The 27357-nt window shown below is 50.8% G+C and overlaps 1 protein-coding gene across 4 annotated transcripts in view; it reads left to right on the forward strand.

Annotated features, from left to right (window-relative positions):
- Arap1 (ArfGAP with RhoGAP domain, ankyrin repeat and PH domain 1) overlaps positions 1 to 27357 on the forward strand; it is a 65468-nt gene that overhangs the window by 6824 nt on the left and 31287 nt on the right. For 2 of the 4 annotated variants that reach the window (XM_021191782.2, XM_021191801.2), the window contains exons 2-3: positions 12898 to 12975; positions 18729 to 19274. In XM_021191782.2, coding sequence (XP_021047441.1) covers positions 18766 to 19274 — 509 coding nt within the window. In that variant the 5' untranslated portion in view covers positions 12898 to 12975; positions 18729 to 18765. Of the gene's footprint in view, positions 1 to 12897; positions 12976 to 18728; positions 19275 to 24186; positions 24626 to 27357 lie in introns of those variants that run through there. The other 2 variants (XM_021191818.1, XM_029547776.1) reach the window with 2 other exon arrangements.

A 27357-nucleotide genomic window follows, 5' to 3' on the forward strand; every position in this document is an offset into this window, starting at 1 on the left:
ACTCACTCAGCCTAGGGTGTCTGAACATCCAGGGACCTGACCAGGACAGAAAACCCATATTTTCAGGTCTGGAGAGATAGCTCAGTGGTTTAGAGCACAGGCTGCTTTTCCAGAGGACGCAGGTCCAATTTCCAGTACTCAAATGGCAGCTCACAACTGTCTCTAACAGTTCCAGGGGTATGATGCCTTCCTCCAGCCACTGAGGGCACTAGGCACACATGTGGTGCAGAGACAGACAGACAAGCAAAACTCCTGTAATATAAAGTAAAATGGAAGCAAAATCCACATTTTGGACGAGGGTCAATCCAGCACCCACTAGATTCAATCGCCAGGATAGCAAAAGCTGGATATGCCAGTCCTTCTGTAATCCCAGCACTTGAGAGGTGGAGGCAGGAGATTTAGAAGTTTAAGGCAGGGATGAGGAGATGGATCAGGGGATAAAAACACTTGCCATGCATGTGAAGGGACCAGATATCGTACCACCAGCACCTATGATGTAGTACATTCATCTGTAATTCCTGCACTCCCACTGGAAGATGGGAGGCAGAGATGGAGGACTTCAGAAGCTTGGGGACTGGCTAGCCTGGTCTATGCAGCAGAGAGCAACCAGAGACCCTTTCTCAAGCAAGGTGGAAGATGAAGACCAGCATCAAAGGTGGCCCTGGTTAAGCTCTTGCTCTCTCTGAGACTCACTTCTCTTCTCCGAATGGGGAGAGTTGGGTGAGGCGCTGCCCCGTGTGTTAGGAGCTGGTGGCTGGGGCCCGGGTAGTGCTGGGAAGTCAGGGCAGGAGGTGGAATTGTGTCAGGTGCAGTAGAATAAAAAGTCCCCATGCCGGGAAGGCCACTGACCTGCAGTTCCTGCTTTGTGTGTCAACCAGGAAATGCCCACCCAGTTATCAGCTGTTTACTATGTGCTACCTTTGAGACACAGGGGAATCAGACCCTGGCCTTGTCTGGGTCGGGTTGAGAGGAAGCACGTGATCCAACTGTGACCTGGGAGTCAGAGACTGTCCTTTGGAGCAGGTTGGAAAGATTGGGTGGAGAAGAAGTAATGCAGGCAGAGGGATTGTGCAAGCTCAGGCCTGGAAGAATGCATGGGTGTGAAGGAAATGGGGCCAGTGTCTGAGCTCCCTGGACACTGAACAGTAGTGGAGAGAAGGCAGACAGGGGAGAGACATGTGCGCTGTGCTGTGAGAAGGGTGGCTGGGCTCAGATTCCTGGGAGCCAGGTGTCAGCTGCTCCGGGGACCTGTGTGCCAGCATTTTTCCTCTGTGTGGATTCCCCAGAAGTGTATGTACGAGCTACGCAGCAGGAAGTGGCTGGGCCGGTCTCACTTGGAAAGGCAGCTACAGATGATTCCAGGAGACCCCGGAACCTTATGTCTGAGAGATTCCTAGACCTCTGCCTTGAACTTCACAGGTGCCTTGCCCAACGCTGCTGTCATACCGGGTGACTGTTATGTTCAGTCTAGCCATCTGTAGCTCCTGTCCTGCCCACGTTGACCCTCTGCTGGCTGTGTGTGGTGTGTCTGCATTCTGGAGGCTGAGGGAAGGTGGTTGCTGTCAGTTCTGGACCAGCCCAGGATAAACAACAAACACTGGAACAAAAACAAAACAACACCCCCTCAAACCACCCAAACACCTCCTCCCTTTGTGCCCCCCCCCCCAAAGAAAGACAATGAAAAACAATTCATAGCCCAGAAAGCAAGAACACAATGTCAGAGTAACTGATTCCCTGGGAGCTAGAGCGGAAGCTCGAGGGTAAAGGGCCATGGTGTGCTTTCATGCAGACCTGAGTTCAGATCTCCAGCACCCAGGTAGGGAAGGAGCTGGGCACAGTGCTGTAACCCCAGCACTGGGAGGACAGAGACAAGTGGCTCCCTGGAGCACAGGGCAGTCAGTCTAGCCAAAGTGGTGAGTGTCAGGTTCAATGAGAGATCCTGGCTCAAAAACTGCACACACACACACACACACACACACACACACACACACACAAAAAGGAAAAACACAAGTGAATCCTCAAGTTTTGCAGCAGTAGGAGCCCCTCTGTCACTGAGTGTTCTGTGTCCCTTCTGTCTGGCTGTCACCATTGTCTGGACAGTATGGATGAGTGTCTTTTTAAAAATTAATCAATCAATTAATTAATTAATTTTTTGAGACAGGGTTTCTCTGTGTAGAATTCCTGGCTGTCCTGGAACTCACTCTGTGACTCAGATCTGCCTGCCTGAGTGCAGGAAGCACGGGCGTGTGTCACCACTGCCCTGCCGTGGATGAGTACCTTTGGGTCTAGGCCTTGCGAAGCCCGCACTCACCCTCTTTCTCTCTTTCCTTTCTGTGCCCTCCTTGGACCTTGGTCTCCACATTCGTTCTCCCTTCTGAGGAAATTAGAGTGGACAGAGGTCTTCCCAGGCTCGGATTCCTGCTTTTGGGTCCCCTTGAGTGAGCTACTTCACCTTCCGGAGGCTCATTTTAGTCATCTGCAATGCTGGTTACACCACCTGCTCTCTAGGATGTGAGGGTTGTGGGTAGGGCGTGCAGGGTGGTGGTGGGGTTCTTGTTGGACAGTGTGGACTCCGTAAGTTCAGTCTTTGAGTGCTCTGTGCGGGAAGCCCGATGACAGATAGGCTACACACCCCGCCCTACACACACACACACACACACACATGCCCTGCCACTGACCCTCTTCAGCGTAGCAGCGTTCGCTTTCCCAGGCCAGCAGCAGTCAGCAAGTCCTTTCCATCCCGGGGGACTTCTAAGGAAGTGGCAGGTTTTGTGTCTGTTTCCTGGGGGCACTAGTTCTGAGTACAGAGAGCCGGAGTCTCTTCCTCATGGACGGGGGCTCGTGGTGGCCCAGCTCCACCACCCCCTTCTCTACAGCCAGTACATGATAAGGGTCCTGCTGCCCTCTGGTGACCCTGGTCTGTCCCTTCCTGCTGCCTGTGATCCTGTGGTCAGCCCTGTGCCCTCTCTCCCTCCTGTGGTCAGCGGCTTCCTGTTTCTACCCCATTTAGTCTCTGGGTCCCCTGGGTGGAAGGTGCAGCAGCCACAGGAGGATCTTCCTGGAACCATGCTGTGGCACCTTGGGCAGTGTGTGCCCTTGTAGTCCCCAGGACTACAACATGGGCAGGGGTCTAGGCCAATGCTCAGCTGTCCAAAGTGGCACCAGGGCTGCCGTGGTGTATACTAATGGAGAGAGCTACTGGAGCAGAAGGTGTGGGAGGGGCGGGGCTTGGGACCAGGGCTGTGCAGAGGCAGTTAGGGGACCATCCTGCCTGATATCTGCAGGGGGGGGACAGGCAAGGGACAGGGATTCGGATAGGGTCCAGCCGAGGGCTGTGGCTGAGGTTCTGGCAGAGGCCCTGGCTGGTGTGTGTGTGTGTGTGTGTGTGTGTGTGTGTGTGTGTGTGTGTGTGATGGGGTGTCAGCGGCTGGGTTCGTTCTCAAGCAAAAACAGAAAGGCCTGGGAAAATATCGAGGGCACCATGAGTCGGAGGTATGCCTGTAAGGAATGACAGGGGCTGGGCAGGCGTGGGCCCATTGAGGGCTTCAAGTTGGGCTATGAGAGAAACAGTTTGTAGCACTTTGTCACATGGCCTAAAACCAGCCCTTTGACTTTCAGCTTTCTTGATTTGCAAGTGAGGGACTAAAGAGAGTCACACCTCCCCCCCCCCCCCGTGTGACCTCCTTCTAGTGTGACGCCTGGGTATCAGGGGGCCCTGGATGGGGTTTGAGGCTGTGATGGGGCACATGCTGTCTTGGGGGACAAAGCAAGGGTCCCTGAGTCTGGCTTTTACTAACGGGGCTCTGTACTTCCTTGTGGAGAGTCAGCAGGCCCAGCCTCACTGTTCAGGATGGAGTGGGAGGGGCCGTGAGTCTCCTCTAGGCCAGATGGCCCAGGACAGTAGCAATTTCATACGTGATAGTTCCGCTAGTCATCTATATATATTGCTGGGTGTGGTGGCTCACTTCTGTAATTCCAATACTCAGGAAGCAAAGGCAGGTGAATTGTCATAAGTTTGAGATCAGCCTGGCAAGCATCAAATTCCAGGCCAGCCAGGGTTGTTTTACCCAGGAGAGGACCTGTCTCAACTCAGGGACTGGAGAGATGGCTCAGTGGTTAAGACCACTGGCTGCTCTTCCAGAGGACCCCGACTCAATTATCAGTACCCACAATAGCAGCTTACAATTGTCTGTAACTTCAGTTCTAAGAGATCCAACACCCTCACACAGACATACTTGCAGGCAAAGCAACAACTAATACTCGTAAAATAATAAATAGGAAGATAACAGCAAAAATGAAAACAAACACAAACCAAGCCGATGTTACATTTAACGTCACAAGGAGGAGGCCCCCTTGTGTTTGGTTCTGAGAACAAGCTGCCTTGGCTCTCGTCCTGTGTTTTGGCTTAAATCTGTTTCTTTCGTATTATGCTGTGTGTGCATGCATGCCACATGGGAGGCACACACTGCAGGGTGCATGTGGAAGTCAGAAGACAGCGTCACAGAATCCATTCCCTCTTTCCTTCTTTACATGTGTCCCAGGGGTGAAACTTGTGTCACCAGGCTTTGTGTGGTAAGCACCTTTACCTGCTGAGCCATCTGGCCGACCCATTGGTTTTTACTTTAAAAATATTATTTTTGAAGTTTTGTATGTGTGTGTGTGAGAGAGAGAGAGAGAGAGAGAGAGAGAGAGAGAGAGAGAGAGAGAGAGAGAGGTGAGTGTGTACAGCGTTATGTGGAGGTTCAGAGACAACCCGAGAATCATCCCCTCTTTTCGTTGTACCCCAGGTTAGCCTTCTTTGATCTTCCTGTCTTTGCCTCCCATCTTACTGGAGCCTTGCTGGGATTACAGGTGCCTGCTGCTGCTACACTTTACATGGGTTCGGGGATTTGAACTCAGGTCTTACACTTATGTGATAAGTGCTTTACCCACTGAGCCATCCATCTCCCCAGCCCTCTTTCTTTGCCTGTTTTTGAGACAAGGTAGCTGAGACTAGACTCTAGCTCAGGCTGGCCTCTTACCTCTTGATTCTCCTGACTCAGTTTACAGAATATGTGGCCACCATGCCTGTCCCTGAGCTCAATTCTAGTGATTTAAAGTACATCATGGTTGGGATGTATCTCTTGGTGGGATACTTGCCTAGCATGCTTGAGGCCCAGGGTTTAATTTTCAGCTCCCTGTAAACTGGGCATCGTGGTGTATGGTTGTGATCCAACACTCATGTGGTGGAGACAGGATTTGAAGTTCAAGGCAGCATAGCGAGTTTGAGGCCAGCCTGGGATACACGAGACTCTGTCTCAAAACAAAACAAAACGAAAAGTCATCTTCCTCTTGCCTAATGGGGATCGAACCCAAGGCCTTGATGTTCCAGGCACCGTCTGCCTCTAAGCTCATCCCCCGTCTCCATTCTAATAGTAGAAGTGATAACACTACTGAAAACTTTAAACAACACAGACATGAGATTTATAGAAAGCCTCTCAGGATGTAGCTTGTGTGGCTCTGTGGTAGAGCATTTGCCTAGTATGTGGGAGTTCCTGGGTTCAAATCCCAGCAGTAAACAAATTCGCACATACACACAAGATGGGAATAGGAGTTAAGAGTTAGGCCTGAAATTGTGACCAGGGACTGCCAGCTAGCCTTTTATCATTAGCATCCCCTGTTTATTAATAAAATCGTGGGTTAGCATTTTATTAGGGCGGTGCTGTAAAAAGCTTGTTCAAGCCAGGCAGTGGTGGCATACCCCTTTAATTCCAGCACTCAGGAGGCAGAGGCATCTCTGAGTTTGAAGCCAGCCTGGTCTATAGGGAAAGCCTAGGACAGCAGAGGCTATACAGAGAAACCCTTTCTTGAAAAACCAAAAAGAAAAAAAAAAGGTTGTTAAAAATGCTGTGCCTTGGGCTGGTGAGATGGCTCAGTGGGTAAGAGCACCCGACTGCTCTTCCAAAGGTCCAGAGTTCAAATCCCAGCAACCACATGGTGGCTCACAACCATCCGTTACAAGATCTAACGCCCTCTTCTGGAGTGTCTGAAGACAGCTACAGTGTACTTAAATATAATAAATAAATAAATCTTTAAAAAAAAAAAAATGCTGTGCCTTTTGCCAGTTCCTCTATGTATGGATGCCAATGCTGTGTGCTATCTAGGATTCCGAATGGAGGGTTGTGGAGAAAGCCAGGAGAGGCAGGATTGATTCTCCAGCCTGTCCTCTGTAGGCTGCGCTGCATCCTGTTGTGGGGTTCTGGGGGAAAAGGTACCTTTTTCTGATTTGTTTAAGGGCCTCACCTGGTTTAGGAACAGCAGTAAATTTAGAGTGGGAGCATTGGGGAGCAGTGGGGAGTTCTATGTGGGATGGAGTGTGGGGTACCTGAATTATAGGCTGGTGTGTCTGTGGTGGTGTGTGTTGGGGGGGTGGTAAGTTCCATGTAGCACAGGTGTCTGGAACAAAGCCCGTTAGAGAATATCACTGGAGCTGGGGTGACAGACCCATTGGTGACAGAAACCTGAGAACATTAGGTTCTGGGACCTGGCTGTAAGCCCAGATACCAAGTCCAGTCAGGACCAGTCATGGCCTTAGGACAGGACAGGAAGTGACTGCCTGAACTGAGGAGGAGTGAGCAGAAGATGAAAGTCTGGCTTATGCTATGCATGAGGTGACGTGTCACTGTCATCTGAGTTCCCGGTTCTGTGGGCAGAGACCTCCACTTTGTGGAGGAGAAAAACGTGGTCTAAAGTGGGATGGTTATACGTAGGGTTTCAGGCAGGCGGGGAGAGCCAGGTGGAGTTAGGCTGGCCTCGCATCCCTGGTGAGGATGGGGGCCAAGCTTGGACCTGGTTTTATTCATGTAGGCCTGGGAGGCACAGCCATACTCAGGACCCCCCCCCCAGAAAACAGGCCCCACCCCAGCTGGGATAAACAAAATGCACTGGGAGCCAGAGAGAGTCAGTAGGGCAGAGCAGGAAGCCTAGTAGACCCTTTATGAGACCTGCATGCTGCAGCCTCCAGCCCCTGAGAGGCAGGAAGTAACTTTTTGGTCTAGGGGGTCCACTATGCTGTGCCCCACCCCTTTGCCCTTGCTGCCTTGGCTCAGAGGGAGTTAGCTTGGCAGAGTCGGGGGTCACTTCTGCACCCTCTGAGCTGGGAGCCCAGCCCCCCACCTAGTTCCTCATAGCTACAGGAAGTATCTCCAAGGCTTCTTGCCTGCTAGTGGAGGCTCACAGAGTTCTGTGGACAGGCATGAGAGCAGCCGGAGCCTAGGAGGGTGGCCCTGACACAGGTATTCCCTGGTTACTTGGCCCAGGCATTTGTGGGGCGTGTGCTGGGCATGTTGGGGTTTTAGGGAAGTTGTGTGGGACTCTTGGGCAGTTGCCTGGGGGGGGGGGTTCTGGGACAGTTCTGTGCACTTGAGTTGTGGATAGGAACATGGGTTCTACTGGCTGGTGGCTGAAGGGTGGCTTTGCCCAGCAGCTGCTAGTGAGTAGAAGGCCTGAGGCCTTGTGAGTTTGGGAAGCAGTTCAGGCATGCTTGTGTGGTGCTGTGGTGTGTGGTTTTGTAGATCTAGGTAGGTATGTGGTTGTGGTTCCTGTGGAGGTAGATCTGAGGGGTTTCCTCAGGACTAGACATTGGAGTCTCTGTCCAGCTGCCTGGCTTGGAAACCTGCAGTCCTGGGGCAGGGGTGGGACTGTGTAAGAAGCCAAGGAAAGGAGAGCAAAGGCCACAGGTAAGCCTGGGGCTGCCTTTGCCTTCCTCTCTCTCCAGGGCTGGGTCTTTCCTAGAACTTGGAGCAGAGTCCTGTAAAGAGAATATAGCAAGGGAGACCACCTGGCCATGGGGCCTCCAGAGCTGGAATGGGAGGAGCCAGGGCCTTTAAGATTACTCTGAGTCACTGTTGTAAATCTGAATGCAAAGAAGACAAGGGGAGGCCTCCAGAGAGGCACACCCTCAGGGCCAGCAGGCTCACAAGTGACTTTGCAAGCTGCCTCCCAAACCTCCGGGGTGGCCTGCCTTCCTTCCCCACTGGACTGTCTCATCCCAAGCTTACTTGATCCTTTGCTGTGCGCTGTGTAATCCCGAGCCTTGTACATTCAGCTCCTGTCTCCACCCATCAGGCCCAGGGAGGCAGCCTGTTCTCCAAAGACTCGGGGCTACAGCAGGGGACTTGGTAAGTGTCCACCTTACCCATGTGACATTGGGTATGCCCCCAGATCTTGGGATCCTTGTAAGAGCTAAGCGATCATAGATGGGAATCTGGGGTGGGGGTGGGGGTGAGCCGATAGTGGTGTTGGGGAGAGGAAAAAAAAGGCAGGACTGTGGCTCCCTTGCTGGGTTGGTGTCACTGATCAGTAGTAGTAGGCATACCATGCAGGAAATGTTGAGCAGGGCAAGAAATAGGCGGTGGGTTCAAATTCTGCCTTGGGACTGGGCTGATGAGGCCAGTAAAAGGGTGAAAGCTTTGGCTCCAGCCAGAGGGAATCAAGCTAGACCTGAGCAAAGACTGGCTGACAAGGATTAGAGATTTCACATGACTTCCTTCTAAAGTGGGACTGGATGCCCTGAGCTCCACTCTGGGTGGTGGGGTTGGAAAATGAGGCAGACTCAGGTCATCACAGAAGATGCTGAAGGCAGGATACAAGTGGATCCTCACAAACAGAGCGACCAAGGAGAGCAGGCAGAAACATGGAGGCCCAGGGGCAGTCTTGGAGGACTTTCAGGAGGAGGTGGTTCGGAGTGGGGCCAGGGTGGTTGATATACTCGTTGTCAGCTGACTCTTTTGGGGGCTTCCCTATGTCGGGCTCGTGCTGCCTGTAGGAAATGACACAGGAGTTGTGGACGGGGCCGGGGCTTGGGGTATGTCATTGAGCATTTGGGCAAGTCACTTCCTCTCTGTGGTGTTTATTTCTTCATCCATAAGAGGCAGAGCCGGACTACAGCAAATGACAGGCTGAGGAGCCCTGGGGGGTACAGGGAGCCCCAGCAGTTGTGGCAGCTGGTGGGTCTGGCTGAGCAACACTGAAGGAAGAGTGGGGTGGGTGTTGGGATGTACCCCTCAGCCCAGCTGCAGTGTTGTTAGATGAGTGAGGCTGTTTCCTCAGCTGTGTGTCTGCTTCCCCAGAGAGTGAGAGCAGATCCCAGGTGCTGAAGAGCTCCATCATCGTGGCATGCGATACCTTGCTGCCATTTAAAGAGTGAAAGCCCATGTCAAACACCGGTGGTTTTTCTATAAAGACAGGATAGTGTTACCGGTACTCTCTGGCCTCTGCAGGAGGGACCACAGACTTCTGTCGGGGACAGTCACCTCTGGGAAGCCACTCTGACCTGGCTTGGTGCAGGCTCCAGCCTGATGTCCCTGGAGGCTTCTGGGTTGTGCTTCCAGCTCCTTCAGTAGCATTGTCCCCAAGGCTCTTAGCACCCAGTCCCCAGGTCTCTGACCTTGGCCGGTGCCCTTTAGTGCAGGAATAGGAACTCGAGAGAGGCCAGGCTCTTCTCAGGGAGAGCAGTGTGTTCCTGTTTCCCAGCCCCAGCCTGTCCAGCAGTGAGGGTTGAGGTGATCCCTGTTCCCCAGTCAGCTGCCTGGGCTCAGCAGGCAGTCCTTTATACTGACTCTCGCTTGACTAAGGAGAGCTGGCTTGCCCAATACAGAGTGCAAGAGCAGGCTGGGGAGGATGGGTCAGTGGTTAGAACGCTGGCCTGATGACCTGAATCCAGATCCGCAGAGCCCAGGTAAAAAGCTGGGGATGTGGCTCAGTGAATACAGGCTCCTGCCCCTTAGTCTGATGGCTTGAATTCAGGGTGCAAGTGGCAGAAGGAGAAAGGTGTCCTTTGGTTATCACATGCACACACATGAATGTGTGCGTGTGCACACACATAAGCATAAAAACAAAACAAAATCAAACCTAGATGCAGTAGTGTGACCTAGATGCAGTAGTGTATGTGTGTGTGTGTGTGTGTCACTCCAGAAGAAGTTTGTGGAGAGTGAGAAGAAGTCGGGCTAAGCTGCCAGCTGCGTAGTGGTGAGCAGTGAGAGACGATGTCTCAAGGGGATAGGTAAGGGACACATGCTCTCTGATCCAACACATGCATCATGGCATGTATATGCACTGCTCACACGTGTGCATGCACTCACAACCTCACACACACACACACACACACACACACACACACACACACACACACGCAAAAGTAGGCATATTAGCACACTCTGTCGTCCCAGCATTCAGGAGCCTCAGCGGCAGAGGATTTGCCTAGCCTGGGCTTTGATCCCAGACAGAACAAAACAAACGAGAGTTATGAGTTTTGACATTTTTATTTATGATTTTAATGTTTACTTTTTGAGTGTGAGTGTGTTGCCTGCATGTATGTATGTATGTGTACTACATGCGTGCCTGGTGCCTGAGGAGACCAGGAGAGGCACTGAGTTCCCTGGAAGCAGTGTGGGGACAGGTGGTAGTGAGCTATCCTTTGGGTATTGGAAACAGAACCTAGGCTCTCTGTAAAGGCAGCTGTTGCTCTTTACCTCCGAGTCATCCACCCAGCCCCTGCTTTTACACTGTTAAACGTTATCATCACCATCATTGATATTAGAGGCAGGATGTTCTGTAGCCCAGGCTGGCTTTAAACTCACTGTGTACCCAAAGCTGGTGAATTCTTGATCCTTCTGTCTCTACCTCCCAAGTGCTAGGTTTATAGGTATGTACGGCCGTTCCTAACTTCACATAGCTTTATAGTATTTTAAACCTAAATATCCCTAATATTATTACTCATCGTGCAATCAATAGCAAGACAGAGAGATATTTTACATTCTTTTTTCTTTCCCTCTACAAAATTCAGTGTTCCTCATTTTAGAGACCGTGCTTCAAGTGTTCAAGAGACATATATGGCTGTGCTGGCTACCTATTGGACAAGGCAGGGCTGGATGTGCTAAGACTGCTTCTTCTTAGACGTATAACTTAGATAAGTCACTCAACTTCCCTCTACTCTAGTCTCTTTATCTTAAAATCTCTAGACTGTTCTTTGTACTTCACAGATCCTGGCGAGGATTAAGTGAATTTCAGTGGGGAGACACCGGGTGGAATGCAGTGTTTGCCTTTTTTCTCCCCAAGACAAAGTTTCTCTGTGTAGCCCTGGCTGTCCAGGAACTCACTCTGTAGACCAGGCTGGCCTCGAACTCAGAGATGCTCCTGCCCCTGCCTCCCTAGCACTGGGATTAAAGATGTGAGCCAGTTTGTCTTTTTAAAGCAGCCATTGGGTTCATCTGCCGTCCGGGCCATCACTTTCTCCAGGGTACCAGCTACTTACCACATGTTTTAGAGGCTGGGGAGACGGCTCCGGGGTTAAGAGCACAGGCTGCTCTTCCAGGGAACCCAGATTTGATTCCCAGCACCCACACAACTGTCTGCAACTCCAGTCTCAGGAGATCTGACACCCTCTTCTTGCCTACTTTGGTACCACATGTGTGTGGTGCACATACATGCATGCGAAAGACCTATGGACATAAGTAAAATCTTCAAAATTTCTTTTAAGAATTCTCACTTTCAAATCCTATCCCTGGGGCCAGCACTGTCTGTAAAGTGCCACATAAGGATGGGGTCCTCATTTCTATCCCTTCATCTAAGAAGCTAAGCATCGTGCTGTACTCTTGGGGGACACAGTACAGGATTCCCTGGGGTCCTGGCCAGCCGACATAGCCTAGATAGTGAGCTCCATGTCCCAGTGAGAGACTTAAAAATGAGATAGATATGTCTTGAGGAATGACACTGGAGATTGACCCCTGGCCTCCACACACCCCTGCACACATTTGCACCAGATCCCTCACAGGCCCTGGTACTAGCACAGATACCCACAGACACCCACATGCACGTAAAGCACCATTTTGTTTTTGTTTTTGTGGGAGGTATTCCTTTGTTTGATTTTTTTTTTTTTTCTTTTGAGTCAGGGTATAACTATGTAGCCCAGGCTAGCCTGGTACTTGTTGTCCAGGGTGGCCCCCTCTTCATAACAGTTCTCCTGCCTAAGCCTCCCGAGTACAGGGAACCAGATGTGTGCCACCACACCTCGTTCCATGTCCCGGTTTTAACCCTGTTCTAAGCAGTGACAGTTGTGTCTACTTACCACAAATAAATGGTCATGAGTGCCTCCAAAGCCATTGTGCAGGCTCCAGCAGTTACTAGGACACTCCTGCCCTGATTTTGCCCCAGGGAGGGGTCTGTCCATTTCACTGTGCTCATGACCCCCCCCCCCCACACACACACACACACCTCACAGAGCCTGGTCCTTGTGAGCGGCAGGAGCATGGGCCGGTCAGCTAGCCTGTTCTCTCTTCCTCTGGAAACCCCCTATTGGCTCATTCTCCTCAACCCTTCTCATGTCCTTGCCCCCTGTTGCCGCACCTTTGTCTCAGCCTGCTCCATGGCCTCCAGATTAGTGCAGTTTTGGGTTCCTGTGTCCCCAGCTCTCCTGTCAGGAAAGCATCCTACCCTCCTGCCTCCCTCCCTGGTACAGGCTCTTTGCCAGACTCCCTAGGCAGCCCACCGCTGGGGTCCTAACCAGGGAGCCAGGAACTCTGAGCCTGTTAGTAACTGCATGTCTCACCTCTTAAAGGGACCTCCCCATCCCAACCTCTCATCCCTTCTCCTGGAAGGAGTTTCTGGGATCTTAGTCCATGGCCAGCATCCTGGGGGGGGTGGTGGTGGTGGTGGTGTCTTCTCTCTGTTCTCTCTCTCTCTCTCTCTCTCTCTCTCTCTCTCTCTCTCTCTCTCTCCCTCCCTCCCTCCCTCCCTCCTCCCTGGCTCTACTCTCTTCCCCTGTCTCTGGTTTGCCCCCACTTCATCCCCCTTTCCCTTTCTCTCTCCTCCTAGCATTGCTTGCCTCATGGATTTTCTCCCTGGTCTCTGTCCCTGCAGCTCCCGCCTCAGAGCATCATGAGGAGCCCTTGGGACTAGGAACAACCTCCTTGGAGGACCAGGTGTCCTTGGTGGCAGGTAAGTGAGGAGCTGGGATCCTGAGGTGGGAGTTTCATGGAGACTGAGACCCAGGCTTTTATATTCTGTTTGGGGAGCTGATGTTGTGGGCAGAAGATGAGGCCTGAAAACCTGGTAGGGCCTCCCAGAGGGGCTCTGGGAGGAGAGGGGCGGGTCCCAGGCTGCTTTGCCCGTGTCTCCTCCTTGCTTGCTGAGTTTTGGTTTCTTTCTCATTCCCAAGCGCTCTTGATGCTCATAGTCCTCTCCTTTTTCAACATTTATTTTGTGTGTGTGAGTGTGTGTGTGTGTGCGCTCTCTGGTGCCCTAGCATGCATATGGAAGTCAGAGGACACCTCGTAGGAATCTGAAGGAGTGTCCCCTGCTTCCGCCCCAGGGGATGAACTCAGGTCATCAGGCTTTGTGGCAAGCACCGCATTCTCTTGAAATTGAATTCATTTTGGGGTCTTGTGGCACAAAATCAAAAAGAAGGACCTGAAAGGATCCTGTCTCCTCAGCTGCCATTTCTCCCCAAACGTAGCTTTTGTTTGTTTGTCTGGTTTTGTTTTTCTGAAACAGGGTTTCTCTGTGTAGCCCTGGCAGTCTTCGAACTGACTCTGTAGACCCGGCTGGCCCCTGCCTTCTGAGTGCTGGGATTAAAGTCATGTGCTGCTGCCACCACCTGGTCCAAATGTAACTTCCTAGGCATCTGCCCAGATGTGTGTGCTGTGGTTTGTCGTTTGTTTTGCTTTAGCTCAGATGTTTATACCGTGATGTTCTGCACCTTGCTTTTTATGCTCAAACATACATCTTTAACATCAGTTTATATAATAAGCCTTAGGGCCTTGCTCAGATTCCAATTTCAGTTTGGGAATTGCTTTCAGGTTCTAGTTCAACCCTGGAAGATCTTCTTCCTGCTATTATGCGATTGAGGGCTGCTGCCCCCAAGAACACTGAGTCTTTTAAAACTCACATAATTGAACACTAGGTGGCAGAATATAGATGGAGCCATCTTCCTCCACACCAAGGTAGTTTTCCAGGGAAGCTGAAGTTTTGTGTTCAAGGCCATTTTAGGACTCAGAGAGGGGCCCCAGAAATGCAAGGTCCTATGTTTCATTAATTTTTCAAAAATAAGATATTCTTGTGTTCTCCTCCCTCAAAAGATCATATGTGTTTCTGTCCCTGTCCCCTCAGCACCTCTCAGCCCTTAACTTCCTTCCTTCAAGGAGAGTTCCTTGGTGTGGCCTTGCCTTCTGTCTCTGTGGAGACACGTGGACACGCTTATTCTGACACTCAATTTGTCATTACTGTTGTTGGCTCTTCTTGTATGTAAAAGCCAGAATGTAACAACCCTGTTCTGGTTCTTGGTCACATAACAGGGAGTTCATTCATGCCAGTGTAAAAGGATCTTCCTCATTTTCCTAGCCACTTGGTATTTTATTGCATGATTACCCGATAATTTAGTCATCCATTTCCTGACTGATGGGCATTTTGGTTATTTCCATCTTCTATAAAACACACAGTTTGGTAGCTGATAAACTTCCATGTATGCTGCTTTGGATGGGTGCCAGTAACACTGCAGGAAAAACACCTCCATTTGTGTTTTAACCCAGGGTGACTAGGTCAAAAGGCGGCAGCAGAAGGGCTCTTCTAGTGGCTATGACATTGCCCTTCCTGGAGGCACCCCTGCCAGTCAGGGAGGATATACGCACCCCGTGCTGTGTATATCCAGGCTATTTGTGTTGGTGGCATGCTGGGTTGAAGTCAGGGTTTTACCTTTGTGTGCTGTTGAGTGCCCTGTCCCGTGTTTAAAGGCTGTGTGTGTGTGTTTCCTCCTCTGAACTTCTCTGTTCAGATTACTCCCCACTGCCCCACAGCACTCTCTCTCCATTAGTTCAGTGTCTGTTGCTGTAATAAACACCATGACCAAGAGCAATTTGGGGAAGAAAGGACTTGTTTCATCAAACAGCCTACATCATGAAGGGAAGTCAGGGCAGGAACTCAAGGTAGCAACCTGGAAGCAGGAACTGAAGCAGAGGCCACGGAGGAGTGCTGCCTGCTGCCTTGCTTCTCATGGCTTGCTCAGCCTGCTTCCTTATAGAAGCCAGGACCACCCTGCTCTGGAGTTGCAAGGCTCTCATTGGCCTGGGTCTTTGCACATCAATCATTAATCAAGAAGGTGTCTGTCCCACAGACTCTCCCAAAGGCCAGTCTGATGGAGGCAATTCCTCAATTAGCATTTCCTCTTCCCAGTAACTCTAGCTTGTGTGGAATTGACAAATTACAATGTGCTCACTCTTGTGTGCTCCCTTCCCCACTTGGGTTTCCTATTCTCACCCCTCTCCCCGCCCACTCCTCTCTCCTTTTCATTTGTAATAGAGTTTCAAGTAGCCCAGGTTGGCTTTAAATGAACACTGTCTTCCCACAGCCTCCTGAGCGCTGGGATTACAGGCTGGCTCTCCCAAACCCAGCTAATGTCCTATTTCTAGGTGCTTCTCAGCTTTTGGGAAGTAAGGGGCTAGGGAACACCTCCTAGGTGGTTTCGTACCTCCCACTTTATTTATAGTGGGTTCTACCATGCAGAGTAGCTTAATTTTTATGTGCTGTGTCACATGACATTTAATGAAAAGGACAATCTGGGGGAAAATGTAGGGATCGACAGGGACGTGGCTGAGTTGGTAGAGTGCCCTGTTAAAGTACAGAAAGCTCTAGGTTCAATACTCAGCAATGCATAGCAGGGTGTGGTGTCACATGCCAGTAACTGGGAGGTGGAGGAGGAAGGCTTTGAAGGTCAAAGTCATCCTCGGTTACTCGGGGAGTTTGAGACAGAGAATCAATACATACTTATGTGATGACACCCATCCTGTTTGTCTGGGTCGTCTTATTTGTGTGTGTTTTGTTTGCATATTAGTCTGCCCATCATGTGTGCCTGGTGCTTGAGGGGCCAGAAAAGGGTGTTGGTTGCTTAGGGACTGGAGTTACAGACTACTGTGAGCTACCATATGGGTGCTAGGGAGTCAAACTTGGGCCCCTTGGAAGAGCAGCCAGTGCTCTTAGCCACCAAGCAAGCTCTTCAGCCCCCCTTTAAATCCTGACTTTTATTCATGTAGCTTCTCTGACTGCCTTCTTCTCCTGTGTGAGGACATTTTTAACTCTTCCTGTTCCCTTCTGTCCTTCATTCTCTTCCCCTCGCTGGGAATCAGTCTATCAAGTGCACTGGGATGGAGCTGTGTCGCCTCTCTTGGTATTTTCTGTTTTGTGAGACTGCGGTTGAGTCGGGTCTTTCATCCTGGTTCCCACCTGGTTACCGCACAGAAATGCTGCCACGTGTCATGTTAACCTTGAACTCGGTGATCATACCAGACTCTTCTATTTGTGCTCATAACAGTTTCTCAGATAAGGAGCTTGGGCTCCCATCTCAAACCCCTTATTGGCACCTGTGGATGGTTTATCTGTCCTGGTTTATACTTGCTTATCTGTGGTTGCCTAGAACTTTCAGAGCAATCTGGATAATAAAAACAATGACAGAATCACTGTTTTGTTCCTCACTGTGATGGGAATGTTTTTCAAACTTTATTTTTAATTATGTGCATATGTGTGTGTTCCTGCTTGTTGGTATGTGTGCCACATGTATGCAGGTTCCTTCAGAGGCCAAAAGAGGGCACTGGATCCCTGGGGATTAGAGTTACAGGTGGTTGTAAGCCATCCAACATGGTTGCTGGTCCTCTGGAGGAACAGCAAGTGCTCCTGACCTCTAAGCCATGTCTCCATGCCCCTGCAATTGGACTTTTCTAGTAGTTTGAGGTTATATGAGGTTTAAGTCTGTTAAGTTAGCTCAGTGCTGAATGTTACCATCACCTCCTCAGTGCTGTGGGGATGATCAAGAGCCTTTGCTCTTTCGATCTCTTAGTTGCCTCTTCCTGTCTTCCTTGGACTCTTAGCAGAAAGAGGCTCTCAAGTTCTTGATCTGAGGGTGAGTTCCCACTGTCTAGTACCTGGTGAGAGGGGGAGTTCCTGTTGTCCAGTGCCTGTGAGGGGGTGTCTTAGTCAGGGTTTCTATTCCTGCACAAACATCATGACCAAGAAGCAAGTTGGGGAGGAAAGGGTTTATTCAGCTTACATTTTCCACATTGCTGTTTATCACCAAAGGAAGTCAGGACTGGGACTCAAGCAGGTCAGAAAGCAGGAGCTGATGCAGGTGCCATGGAGGTATGTTCTTTACTGGCTTGCTTCCACTGGCTTGCTCAGCCTGCTCTCTAATAGTACCAAGACTACCAGCCCAGAGATGGCACCACCCACAAGGGGACCTCCCCCCTTGATCACTAATTGAGAAAATACCTTACAGCTGGATCTCATGTAGGCATTTCCTCAACTAAAGTTCCTTTCTCTGTGATAACTCCAGCTGTGTCAAGTTGACACAAAATTAGCCAGTACAGGGGGAGTTCCCACTGTTTAGTGCCTGGTGTGAGGGAGAGTTCCCACTGCCCAGTGCCTGGTGTGAGGGGGACTTCCTGCTGTCCAGTGCCTGATGTGAGGGAGAGTTCCCACTGTTCAGTGCCTGGTGTGAGGGTGAGTTCCCACTGCCCAGTGCCTGGTGTGAGGGTGAGTTCCCACTGCCCAGTTTCTGGTGTGAGGGTGAGTTCCCACTGCCCAGTGCCTGGTATGAGGGTGAGTTCCTGCTGTCCAGTGCCTGGTGTGAGGGAGAGTTCCTGCTGTCCAGCGCCTGGTGTGAGGGGGACTTCCTGCTGTCCAGTGCCTGGTGTGAGGGGACTTCCTGCTGTCCAGCACCTGGCTGCTTTGATGACTGAGTCAGTGAATGAATGGATGAATGTAGGAACAAATTTAAGTGTTTTTTGTTTATTTGTTTGTTTGTTTTTTTAACTCTGTCTTGGTGGCGGGGACTGCACAGAAGGCCAGGATTCAAAGGCTCTGTGGCCTGGAACCTTCAGGGGTTCCTTTCAGAGGGGCCTTTCCCCCTCTCTGGAACACTCCACTTAAGGGACATGGAGGCCAGCCGCGGTGCCCTTTGATCCCACATGTGCTCACTGAGCCTCCAAACCTGGCCCTCACCTGGTGATAGGTGCCTCACAGGGGTTGGACCCTGGCCTGCATCTTGCAGAGAAGAGTGAGTACAGGGTATCTTGCCCGGTACCAACCATGCCATTTCTCCTGGCAGTAGCTGAGCCTGTAGGCTGGGAGTGTGATGGCTGTAGAGGAGATGAGATGTGAAGAAATCTCGAGTAGATGCTAGGAACACAGGGACTCACAGAGCGGGGAGACCAGGGTTATTCATTCAGGCCTGGCAGCTCAGCTTTCCCTGGTATGTGGGCACAGTGTAGATCTACAAGAATAGAACTGGAGTTGGGCATTGTGGCACACACCTATCGTCTGAGTGCTCAGGAACCTGAGGGAGGAGGACAGATGTAAGTTCAGGCTAGCCTGGGCTACATAGTAAGTTTAGGGCTAGTTCAAGGCCAGAGCCAAAGAGGCACATTGCAAAATCCAGTGTCAAAACATGAAAGCTACTAACAGCGAGAGAATAGACCGAGTTCATGGCATGAACAAGTCTGGGCATTTCAGTTTTCATCTTTCAAGGCTTTTGTCTCTCAGGATTGTAGTCTCTGGGATTTGGGCTTTAGATTTTGTTCTGTTGGAGTTCTGCCTTTGAAATTATGACATTCAGGATTCCAACCAGCCTATTGTGGAAGCTCACAGAGGGACCCTGCTGGCCATGGTCCCGGGTTGCTGTGCCTCTCACCTGTGACCTTCTGTTCCAGGTCTGAACCTAGCCCTGGGCCTCTGCCGCCAGAAGCCATGGCAGAGGGCCACGATGCCGCACTGTCGGTAGCTGAGTGGCTGCGGGCACTTCACCTGGAGCAGTACACGGCACTCTTTGAGCAGCACGGACTGGTGTGGGCCACCGAGTGCCAAGGCCTCAGCGATGCTGGCCTGCTGGACATGGGCATGCACCTCCCCGGCCACCGCCGTCGTATCCTGGCTGGTCTTCACCGTGCCCATGCACCCCCGGTCCCTCTGCCTCGCCCCGCCCCACGGCCCGTGCCGATGAAGCGACACATCTTCCGTTCACCACCTGTGCCCGTCACTCCGCCTGAACCGCCACCCACTGCTGGAGAGGATGAGGGTCTGCCTGCCGCTCCACCTATCCCACCCCGCAGGAGCTGCCTCCCACCTGCCTGCTTCACTCCGCCATCCACAGCTGCCCCAGATCCTGTGCTGCCACCACTGCCTGCCAAGAGACACTTGGTAGAACCCAGCGTTCCTCCTGTCCCTCCTCGAACTGGACCCCCCTACCCACAGGCCAGGTGAGTGACATCAGGGCTAGTGGGTGGAAGGACCTAGAATGTAGAGGAACCAGGGTTGGAGGAATGACTCTGACTGCTGGTGGGGACACAGGTTTAGAGAGAAGAGAGCAGGGCCAGACCAGGTCAGAGTGGGTAAGGGGTGGACCGGAGGATAGCCAGCACTTAAGGATGCCTGGATATGTGTAGAAAGAGTAGGGGAGCCACTGTGGCCCTGGGTGTCTATCTCAGCAAGTGGAGGGGACCCAAATCCCAGGACCTGTCTGAGCAGCAGCCTGCTTACCTGCTTACTCTCCATCCTCAGAATTCTTTCTCCTCTCCCCGGCTAGTCTCCTCCTTGCTCCCCCAAGCGTCTCCCTTTTTCTATGGACACTCCACTACTCATTCCTCCTCGCTCTCAGCTGTTTGCTCTGGTGCCAGCCAGAGAAGTGTCTAAAGGCAGGCTCCGTTGGAGTTTTGAAGGGATGTGCTGTCAGAGGTCTCTTGTCCTTGTCACTGCTGGACGGTGTTGGTGAATTTCATTGATGTCTGCAGCAAGCCTTCCATGGGGATTGTGTTCTGATTTCTAGCTGGGAACCTGAGGCTTGGGGCATGGAGGGAAGGGCTAGCTGGATCCATGCAGGTGTGGGAGTGATGGGAGGTGGGGGCAGGGAGCACTCTTGTGGGGAACATCTGTGAGGTTTTGTCCATCTAGAGAGTAAGAAAGTAGCATCGAGGCAGGGGATCTTCTAGCCCAAGCCAGGTCTGAAGTGATGAGATGTGATTGATGGAAAAAAGCACAAGATGTTTTTTGTTTTTTCCCCCTGGATCTTCTGGACCCTTAGCAAAGTATAGATTCATGGTTCTTGGTGCTATTGTACCCTCTAGTGGCCATTCTCCTGCGTGCACAGGAAGGGGGGGAAGGCTGGAATTCAGGATACCCTGAATTCACCACCCCACATCCCTTCTCCCCTTCCTTCTCCTAACCCAGGGTGTAGGTTTTAATTTTTTTAACCTTAATTTTAAATGTTTTAACCTCCCTTCAAGCCCACCACCCACCAGAGATAGTAGAAAAGAAAGGTTATTAGGATATGGGAGTAGTGGACCTGGTTAGAAATATTTTTTTGGAGCAAATCTCATCTGTGTTGTTAGGATACCAGTCGTTCCGTTTACATAGATCAATAGCAGATCGATTGACTCCTGAACATTTTACAAGTATACTAACTAACAGTCTAGTTTGGTAGTGTCAGGATAGTAAACACAAATCAGCAGTAGTGGCAGGACCTAGCAGTTACAGCCAGGTCTCAGCTGGACTGGCGTGAGTCAACAAGAGATACCAGGACCATCAGGGACACCAGAGGAAATTCTTTTTTGTTTTTTTGTTTTGTTTTGTTTTTCGAGACAGGGTTTCTCTGTATAGCCCTGGCTGTCCTGGAGCTCACTCTGTAGACCAGGCTGGCCTGGAACTCACTCTGTAAACCAGGCTGGCTTCGAACTCAGAAATCTGCCTGCCTCTGCCTCCTGAGTGCTGGGATTAAAGGCGTGCGCCACCACTGCCCGGCCAGGAGAAATTCTTGGCTGTGCCTTTCTCAGTGAAGCAGAGATCAAGAAGCACTGTTAAAAGCAAGTGAAGCCCCTGTCACTGTCCATTGAGTCCTTTTTATACTCCCCCCAAAAGTCATGTATCTTCCATGGGTCTTATCTCAGCGTGTGTCTTATCTCAGCGTGTCTGTCTTAGCAAAATTTCACATAATTCTTTATCTGCTGACATCACTCTGTCAATTGCCCTGAGTCTGTGGAAGTGGCAAGAAGCCACAGGAACCTCTTGAGAAGTTTTTTGGTGTGTTTCTCTCTATGGAATCAGACATGTCTGCATGTCTGTTAACATGTATAGGTATATATATGCAAAGCCCAACAATGTGATATAAGGTGGGTGAATACACGTGTGTGGTTATCGAAGAATCCTTCATCACACATCCTTTCACGTTCTTGCTTTAGCAGAACATCCTTTCACCCGTGTCTGCTCCAGCGAAACATTCCTTCATGTGTCTGTTTTAACAGAACGTCTTTCCACCTGTGTCTGCCTCAGGAAACACTCTTTCATGCATTTGCCCCAGCAAAACACTACCTGACACAACTGACTTTCCAAAGAAACCATTAAGTTTCCACTTGACCAGGGTAACCCTCCAGAGATGTTTTGGGAAGGGAGAGGCCTTCAGAAGAAGACAATGGGAAGAATTCAGCTGGGATAAGATTTTAGATTATAGAACAAGGTGTAAGCAAATCAGGAAAAAAACAAGAATGGGGTTTCCACCCTCTGCCCTCAGGACCTGATGCCCTCTCAAACTTATCTGGGTCCTCTGTGGGTCTCCTGATGCTTGTTCCTGTTCAGGAAACTCTTTTAAAGATTTATTTATTTTATGTAAGTACACTGTAGCTGTCTTCAGACACTCCAGAAGAGGGAGTCAGATCTTGTTAAGGATGGTTGTGAGCCACCATGTGGTTGCTGGGATTTGAACTCTGCACCTTTGGAAGAGCAGTCGGGTGCTCTTACCCACTGAGCCATCTCACCAGCCCCCAGGAAACTCTTAAGGTAAACAAAAATCTTATCTGCAGCCCTGAACCCCAGGATATAAGGCTTCACTCTCACAGTCTGAACACGGGTATTTGACCAACATATGGGGAGTCAAGGCCTCTAATTAAGTAGTCATGGGACTGGGGGGGATTATAAAATGGTGTAATACTTGCAAGAAATCGCTGTGCAGTCTTCAATTTTTTTCTTTTTGGCTTTGGTTTTTGTTTGTTTTTCTGTGCTTTAGGATCAAACTCAGGGCTATGCCTATGCTAGGCAAGTTCTCTACCACGGCTCTGTGTTTCCAGCCCCATCTCCTGTACTTACAAATCATGTGGACGTTACTTACAGTGCCGGATAAGCTGTAAATGCTCTGTAGATAACTACCATACTGGATTGTTAGGGAACAGGGACAAGGGAAAAAATCTCCATGTATTCAGGACAGATATGGGTTTGCCGCACACATTTGGATCTGCAGTTTGTTGACTCTGTGGACGTGGAGCCATAGGGTACAAAGAGTCATCTTTGATCCCCGCAGTTTGGGGCCATTCCTTAGGGCAAAATGGTGCCAGGTCTGACATCTTTATCCTGGGGATGATGCATCAATAGTCACCTACAGTCTTCAGCCTGTTGATATACAGGGCTTTAGGGTTTTTTTTTCTTTTAATAGTATTTAGTTAATGTATATGAGTACACTGTTGCTGTCTTCAGACATACCAAAAGTGGTCATCAGATCTCATTACAGATGGTTGTGAGCCATCATGTGGTTGCTGGGAATTAAACTCAGGACCTCTGGAAGAACAGTCGGTACTCTTAACTGCTGAGCCATCTCTCCAGCCCCCAGTTGTTTTGTTTTGTTGTTGTTGTTGTTTAAATTTTTATGTGTGTGGGTGTTTTGCCTGTCTGCATGTCTGTACACATGTACAGGTATACATATGTGCATCTGGCCAGCTGTCTGGGTGGTAGCATGTCTGTATTTGCATATTTGTGCTGGTTCTGCAAGTGGCCATGCTGGATCCTAATAGGTACAGGGACCTGTACAGTTTCAGTGGTAACAGGCCTGTTTGTGTGGTTCATTCGGGCTGAGCAGACATATACCTGGGCCTATTGCTGCTATGGGCATTGCAGTGCTAGGCTGCGTTGTTAATAGTGTGCAGATGCTGTTTGGGTAAGTGAATTGGCACATTTATTGTTTGTGTACTGTCAAAATGTGAGTCATTGTGCACATATGTGTGTGCATATGCTGCCAAGAGCCGTTAGAATGTCAGCTCTCCGAGGGCTGTGGGATCTTTGTCAGTTTCCTTTATTATTGGATCCCCAACGCCTGAAAAGCAGTACCTAATAGCCCTTTGAACATGTCATGGAGACGAAAGGCCCCTGATGCCAGGAGCTTGCACACTGGGGTGCTGAGCTTGGGCATCTGCAGATGATGTGAGCAGTCCATCCTGGGCATTGAGCTAAGGGGCCCTGAGCTCATCACTCTAGATCCTTCTCCTTAATTCGTGTCATCCCACCTGTGGAGTGGGGGTGCCTTCAGCAGAGATGGTGGGAAGCAAGAAGCTGATAGGATTCTAGGCCACAGAAAAGCTGTAAGCAACCAGAAAACAAGGGAAGATGGGGTTCCCTCCTTCCCTCCTGGTCAGACTGAGGGCTTTTAGAAGCAGGCTCGCACACAGCCTGAAGACCCCACTTCACCGCTATATCTGTCACATTGTTATTTCAGCCCATGGCCATGAACTGGCTGAGGGGAAACTTGCCCAAAGCCACTCCACCCAAGAGGGGAAACCTGCCTCCTGACCCTGTCCACTCGGCTTCAGGTGTCAGAGACAAAATCCTCAGGACCCGCTTCTCTGGATCACAGAGGAGACATTTCTGATCAAAGGTCCTAGAATCACTGCACACAGCCCCTTCCAACTCTCTGTGGATCTCGGCTTCCTTCTCTGGTACTTGGATACCTACGGGTATTTGAGGAAAAGGAAGTATGTCCCCAGAGTGGCCAGCCACTGCCTGGAGTCACACCTTGCGAGGTTTCCCTTCTGTGCCCCAGAATGCTTTGCCACTCAGCCAATCCTTGGTCTTTCTGACGACTGATCACCTGTTGCTGGGGCAGAAACTCTTCCCTTCAGGGAGCCTATTTTGCAGCTTCTTTGGGTCTCCTTCAGCAGGTTGGGACGGAGATGCACCATAAGGGCTAGCTAGAATCAGGGCTTCCTGGATATGTACTCTGTGAGGCCTCAGGGGACCAGCTGACGGGGCTAATTGCCCCATTTTAGTTTGGACGGTGCTGGCGTGGCCTGAGGGGCGGGGAGGAAGTATCTGTCCCAGGGGATTATGGGTGACGTTTCTCTTTCTCTCTCTCTCTCAGTGTTTTCAGGAAGTGTGTTGGCCTAGGCAGAAGGGGGGCGGGGAAGGGGTAAGAGAGGCAGAGGCGGAGAGCAGGAAGCAAAGGCCAGAGCTGGATACACACATACACACACACACACACACACACACACACACACACATTCACACAATCTCTCTCTCCCTCCCCTCCCTGACATATTTATGATTATATTCAGATACATACACATTTACACACATTCAGAGACACTACCCATAGGTGTGCATAGACATACCTGGGGCTCACATATATAAGGGAACAGGATTCAGACACAGACAACAATAGGGGTTCTGGCCACAGGAGCAGCCAGAGCCCACACAGGCTTCTACAGGCAGGCACAGGACACCTTGGCACACACTGGTCTACCTGGCTGGAGACTTGGGAGTTCTTAGGCCCAGGACAGGATTCAGCAGGCCTCTGAGGGTGAGTGAGGGGCACCTCTGGCTAGGGTTTGGGCAGGTGGGAGGGCTGGGAGGAGAGAGTCGCTCTTTGTCACTTTCTGAGCTGCCTTTCCAGGGTGCTTTCCCGTGGTTTGCTCAGACAGCTCCAGGACCCTTTCTCAGCTCCTCCTGTGGCTTTGTTTTGCTTTGTTTTGTTGCCTGCTCTTTTCTAACACTGCCCCCTTCTCCTTCCTTCTCTCTGTGTATCCAGCCTCTTCTCTGTGTATCAGCCTCTTCTAATCCGCTAACCCTCATACCTGCTTTCTGGTCCTTTGTCAGATTCTGCCCCACAGACCGGTGTGTGAGTGTGTGTGTGTGTGTGTGTGTGTGTGTGTGTGTGTGTGTGCTTGCCTGTTGCCTTCTGGTATTCATTCCCAGTTCCCTGCGCCATCAAGCAATTTCCTTGGGGAGATTTAGGTTAGCTTGTGGCACTGTCAAGTTTAAGATTGCTGTGTGTCTAAACCCCTTACCCCCAGCCCAAGGTGACAGGGACCTCCCTGAAGAGGCCTGGCATTTCATTTGCATGGTTCCTCCCCTAGTGGCCAGGGTGGGTTATTGGTGGGTGCATGTTGAGTGTGAGGTTGCCCTCTCCTCCTTCCAGTTACCAGGAATCCCTAATGAACCCAGAACCCCTTGGGTCACTGGGGACACATTATGGCCTCTACTTTGGACTGGTCACCAGAAGTAGTGGGGGAGGGGTCCTGGAACTGTCCAAAAGCTCGCCAAGGGTTGACCTGTTCTTGTCCTCGTGGAGACAGTAGTGCCAGACCCAGGAGGTGCACAGAGCAGATGCTAGCTGCCTCTTGCCCACCACGGCAGGACTGGTCTGTGGGGCTCAGACTGTGGAGTGGTGTGGGGTGCCCAGCAGGCTGTGTTAACTAAAGGAGGGTAAAATCCACGTCTGGGTGGGTTTCCTGGAGGGAGAAGTGAGTTTTAAGCAAAAGGGAATTGATGGTTTGGGGTCATTTTCTGTAAAAGTTTCCAGCGGAAGCCTGGCTCACAGTAGTGCTTTGGAAGAGGAGCCCCTGACCCAGGAAGAAGTGCCCAGGGCTCTGGAGCTGAACTCTTAAGTGGGTGCTGCTGAAGGGTGGATTGGCTACAGGCTTTCTAGATAGAGCAGGATGCTGGTAGGGTGGCTGTACAGAGCATGCCGGCTGCAGCCCCCTTGTGTTAAGTGACATGCAGGCTGCAGGCCTCCGTTCCTGCAAAGGAGGCCTGACAAGAGCTTTGAGCACGGTGGCCTGGGCAGAAGGGTGTGGGACAGAGCCAGGGTGTGCAGCAGCAACCCGTGATGGAGGAGGAAGGACAGAAGTGACATGGAGGAAGCAAGGAGTGCAGGACCCAGCTGTTGAGGAGGAAGTGGGCAGCTGGGAAAGTTTACCACTGGAAGGGGCATCAGGAAAGGCCACAGTCCCCAGATCACTGGGCCTGGCCTCTTCTTGCCACTGTGCTGGTGAGAGCCTAGAGGGATTGGCCTGGATCCCTCCAAGGTCCGTGGAATGTTTTAGGGGCAAGGTTCGGACCCTGGGGTAAAATGTAGTCTGGGTCCTTTGTCCTCTGAGGTCATCGCGGCAAACCAAACATCGGAGGATGTAGCGTGCAGAATAAGAAATATGGAGGTAGTCTGGAGAGAGGGCTCAGTTGTTAGGAGCACTGGCTGCTCTTGCAGAGGACTTGGGTTCAATTCCTGGAGCCTACATAGCGGCTCACAAACACTTGTAACTTCAGTTCCAGGGGGTCTGATACGTCTTCTGACATCTGTGGGCACCTGCACGCAGGTGGTGCACTTACATACGTACTTACACATATGCTTACACAGATAAATCTTAAAGATAGAGAAGTAGTATGGAAGGTGGGGGAGCCCTAAGAAGCCTGAGGCATGGGGGAAAGCCCACAGCAGAGGTGGAGGATGTGGGATATATGTCTTAAGGAAGAGCACAAACTTGGCCAGACGGGGGCAGGTGTCCGAGGTGAAAGGAATGCTTTATGCAAAGGTTTTGAAGGGTATGTTTGTAGACTGTAGCTTGGGACTGTAGGGATGGCCCAGAAGTTAAGAGTTCATCCTGCTCTTTTAGAACACGTGAGCTCGGTTCTCAGTGCCCAGGTTGGGTGGTTCACAACTACCTGGAACGCCAGCTCCAGGGGATCCTCTGGCCTCTGCTCTCATGTGTATACACCTATACACAGACATGTACAAACATGCGAAATATTTATAGACTGCAGATTAGATTTTTGTTTGTTTGGTTGGTGTGGTTTTTCTTTCTTTTTTACATTTCTTTTTAAAATTATTATTAGGTATTTTCTTCATTTACATTTCAAATGCTATCCTGAAAGTCCCCTATACCCCCACCCCCACCCCCAGTTTGGTTTTTCGAGACAGGGTTTCTCTGTCTATCTGGATGTCCTGGAACTCATACTGTAGACCAGGCTGGCCTCAAACTCAGAGATCTGCCTGTCTCTGCCTCCTGGGTGCTGGGATTAAAGATGTGCACCACCATACCTGGCCTCAGATTAGCTTTTTGTAGAGTGCTCGAAAGTGGATGGAGAGGGGGTGGGGAGTTAGTCCAGAGTCAGCTTCACATGCCAGCTGCCCCTCTCTGCAGTCCTGCTGCCCTCAAAGTGAGCCTCGGCTTCTCTGGCTGGAGGTGGATACAGGCAGAAGTACTGGGAGGAAGCTCAGGGAGAAGGAGGAGGAGGAGGAGGAGGAGGAGGAGG

Source organism: Mus pahari, chromosome 1, assembly GCF_900095145.1.
Source record: "Mus pahari chromosome 1, PAHARI_EIJ_v1.1, whole genome shotgun sequence".
Lineage (NCBI taxonomy): Eukaryota > Metazoa > Chordata > Mammalia > Rodentia > Muridae > Mus > Mus pahari.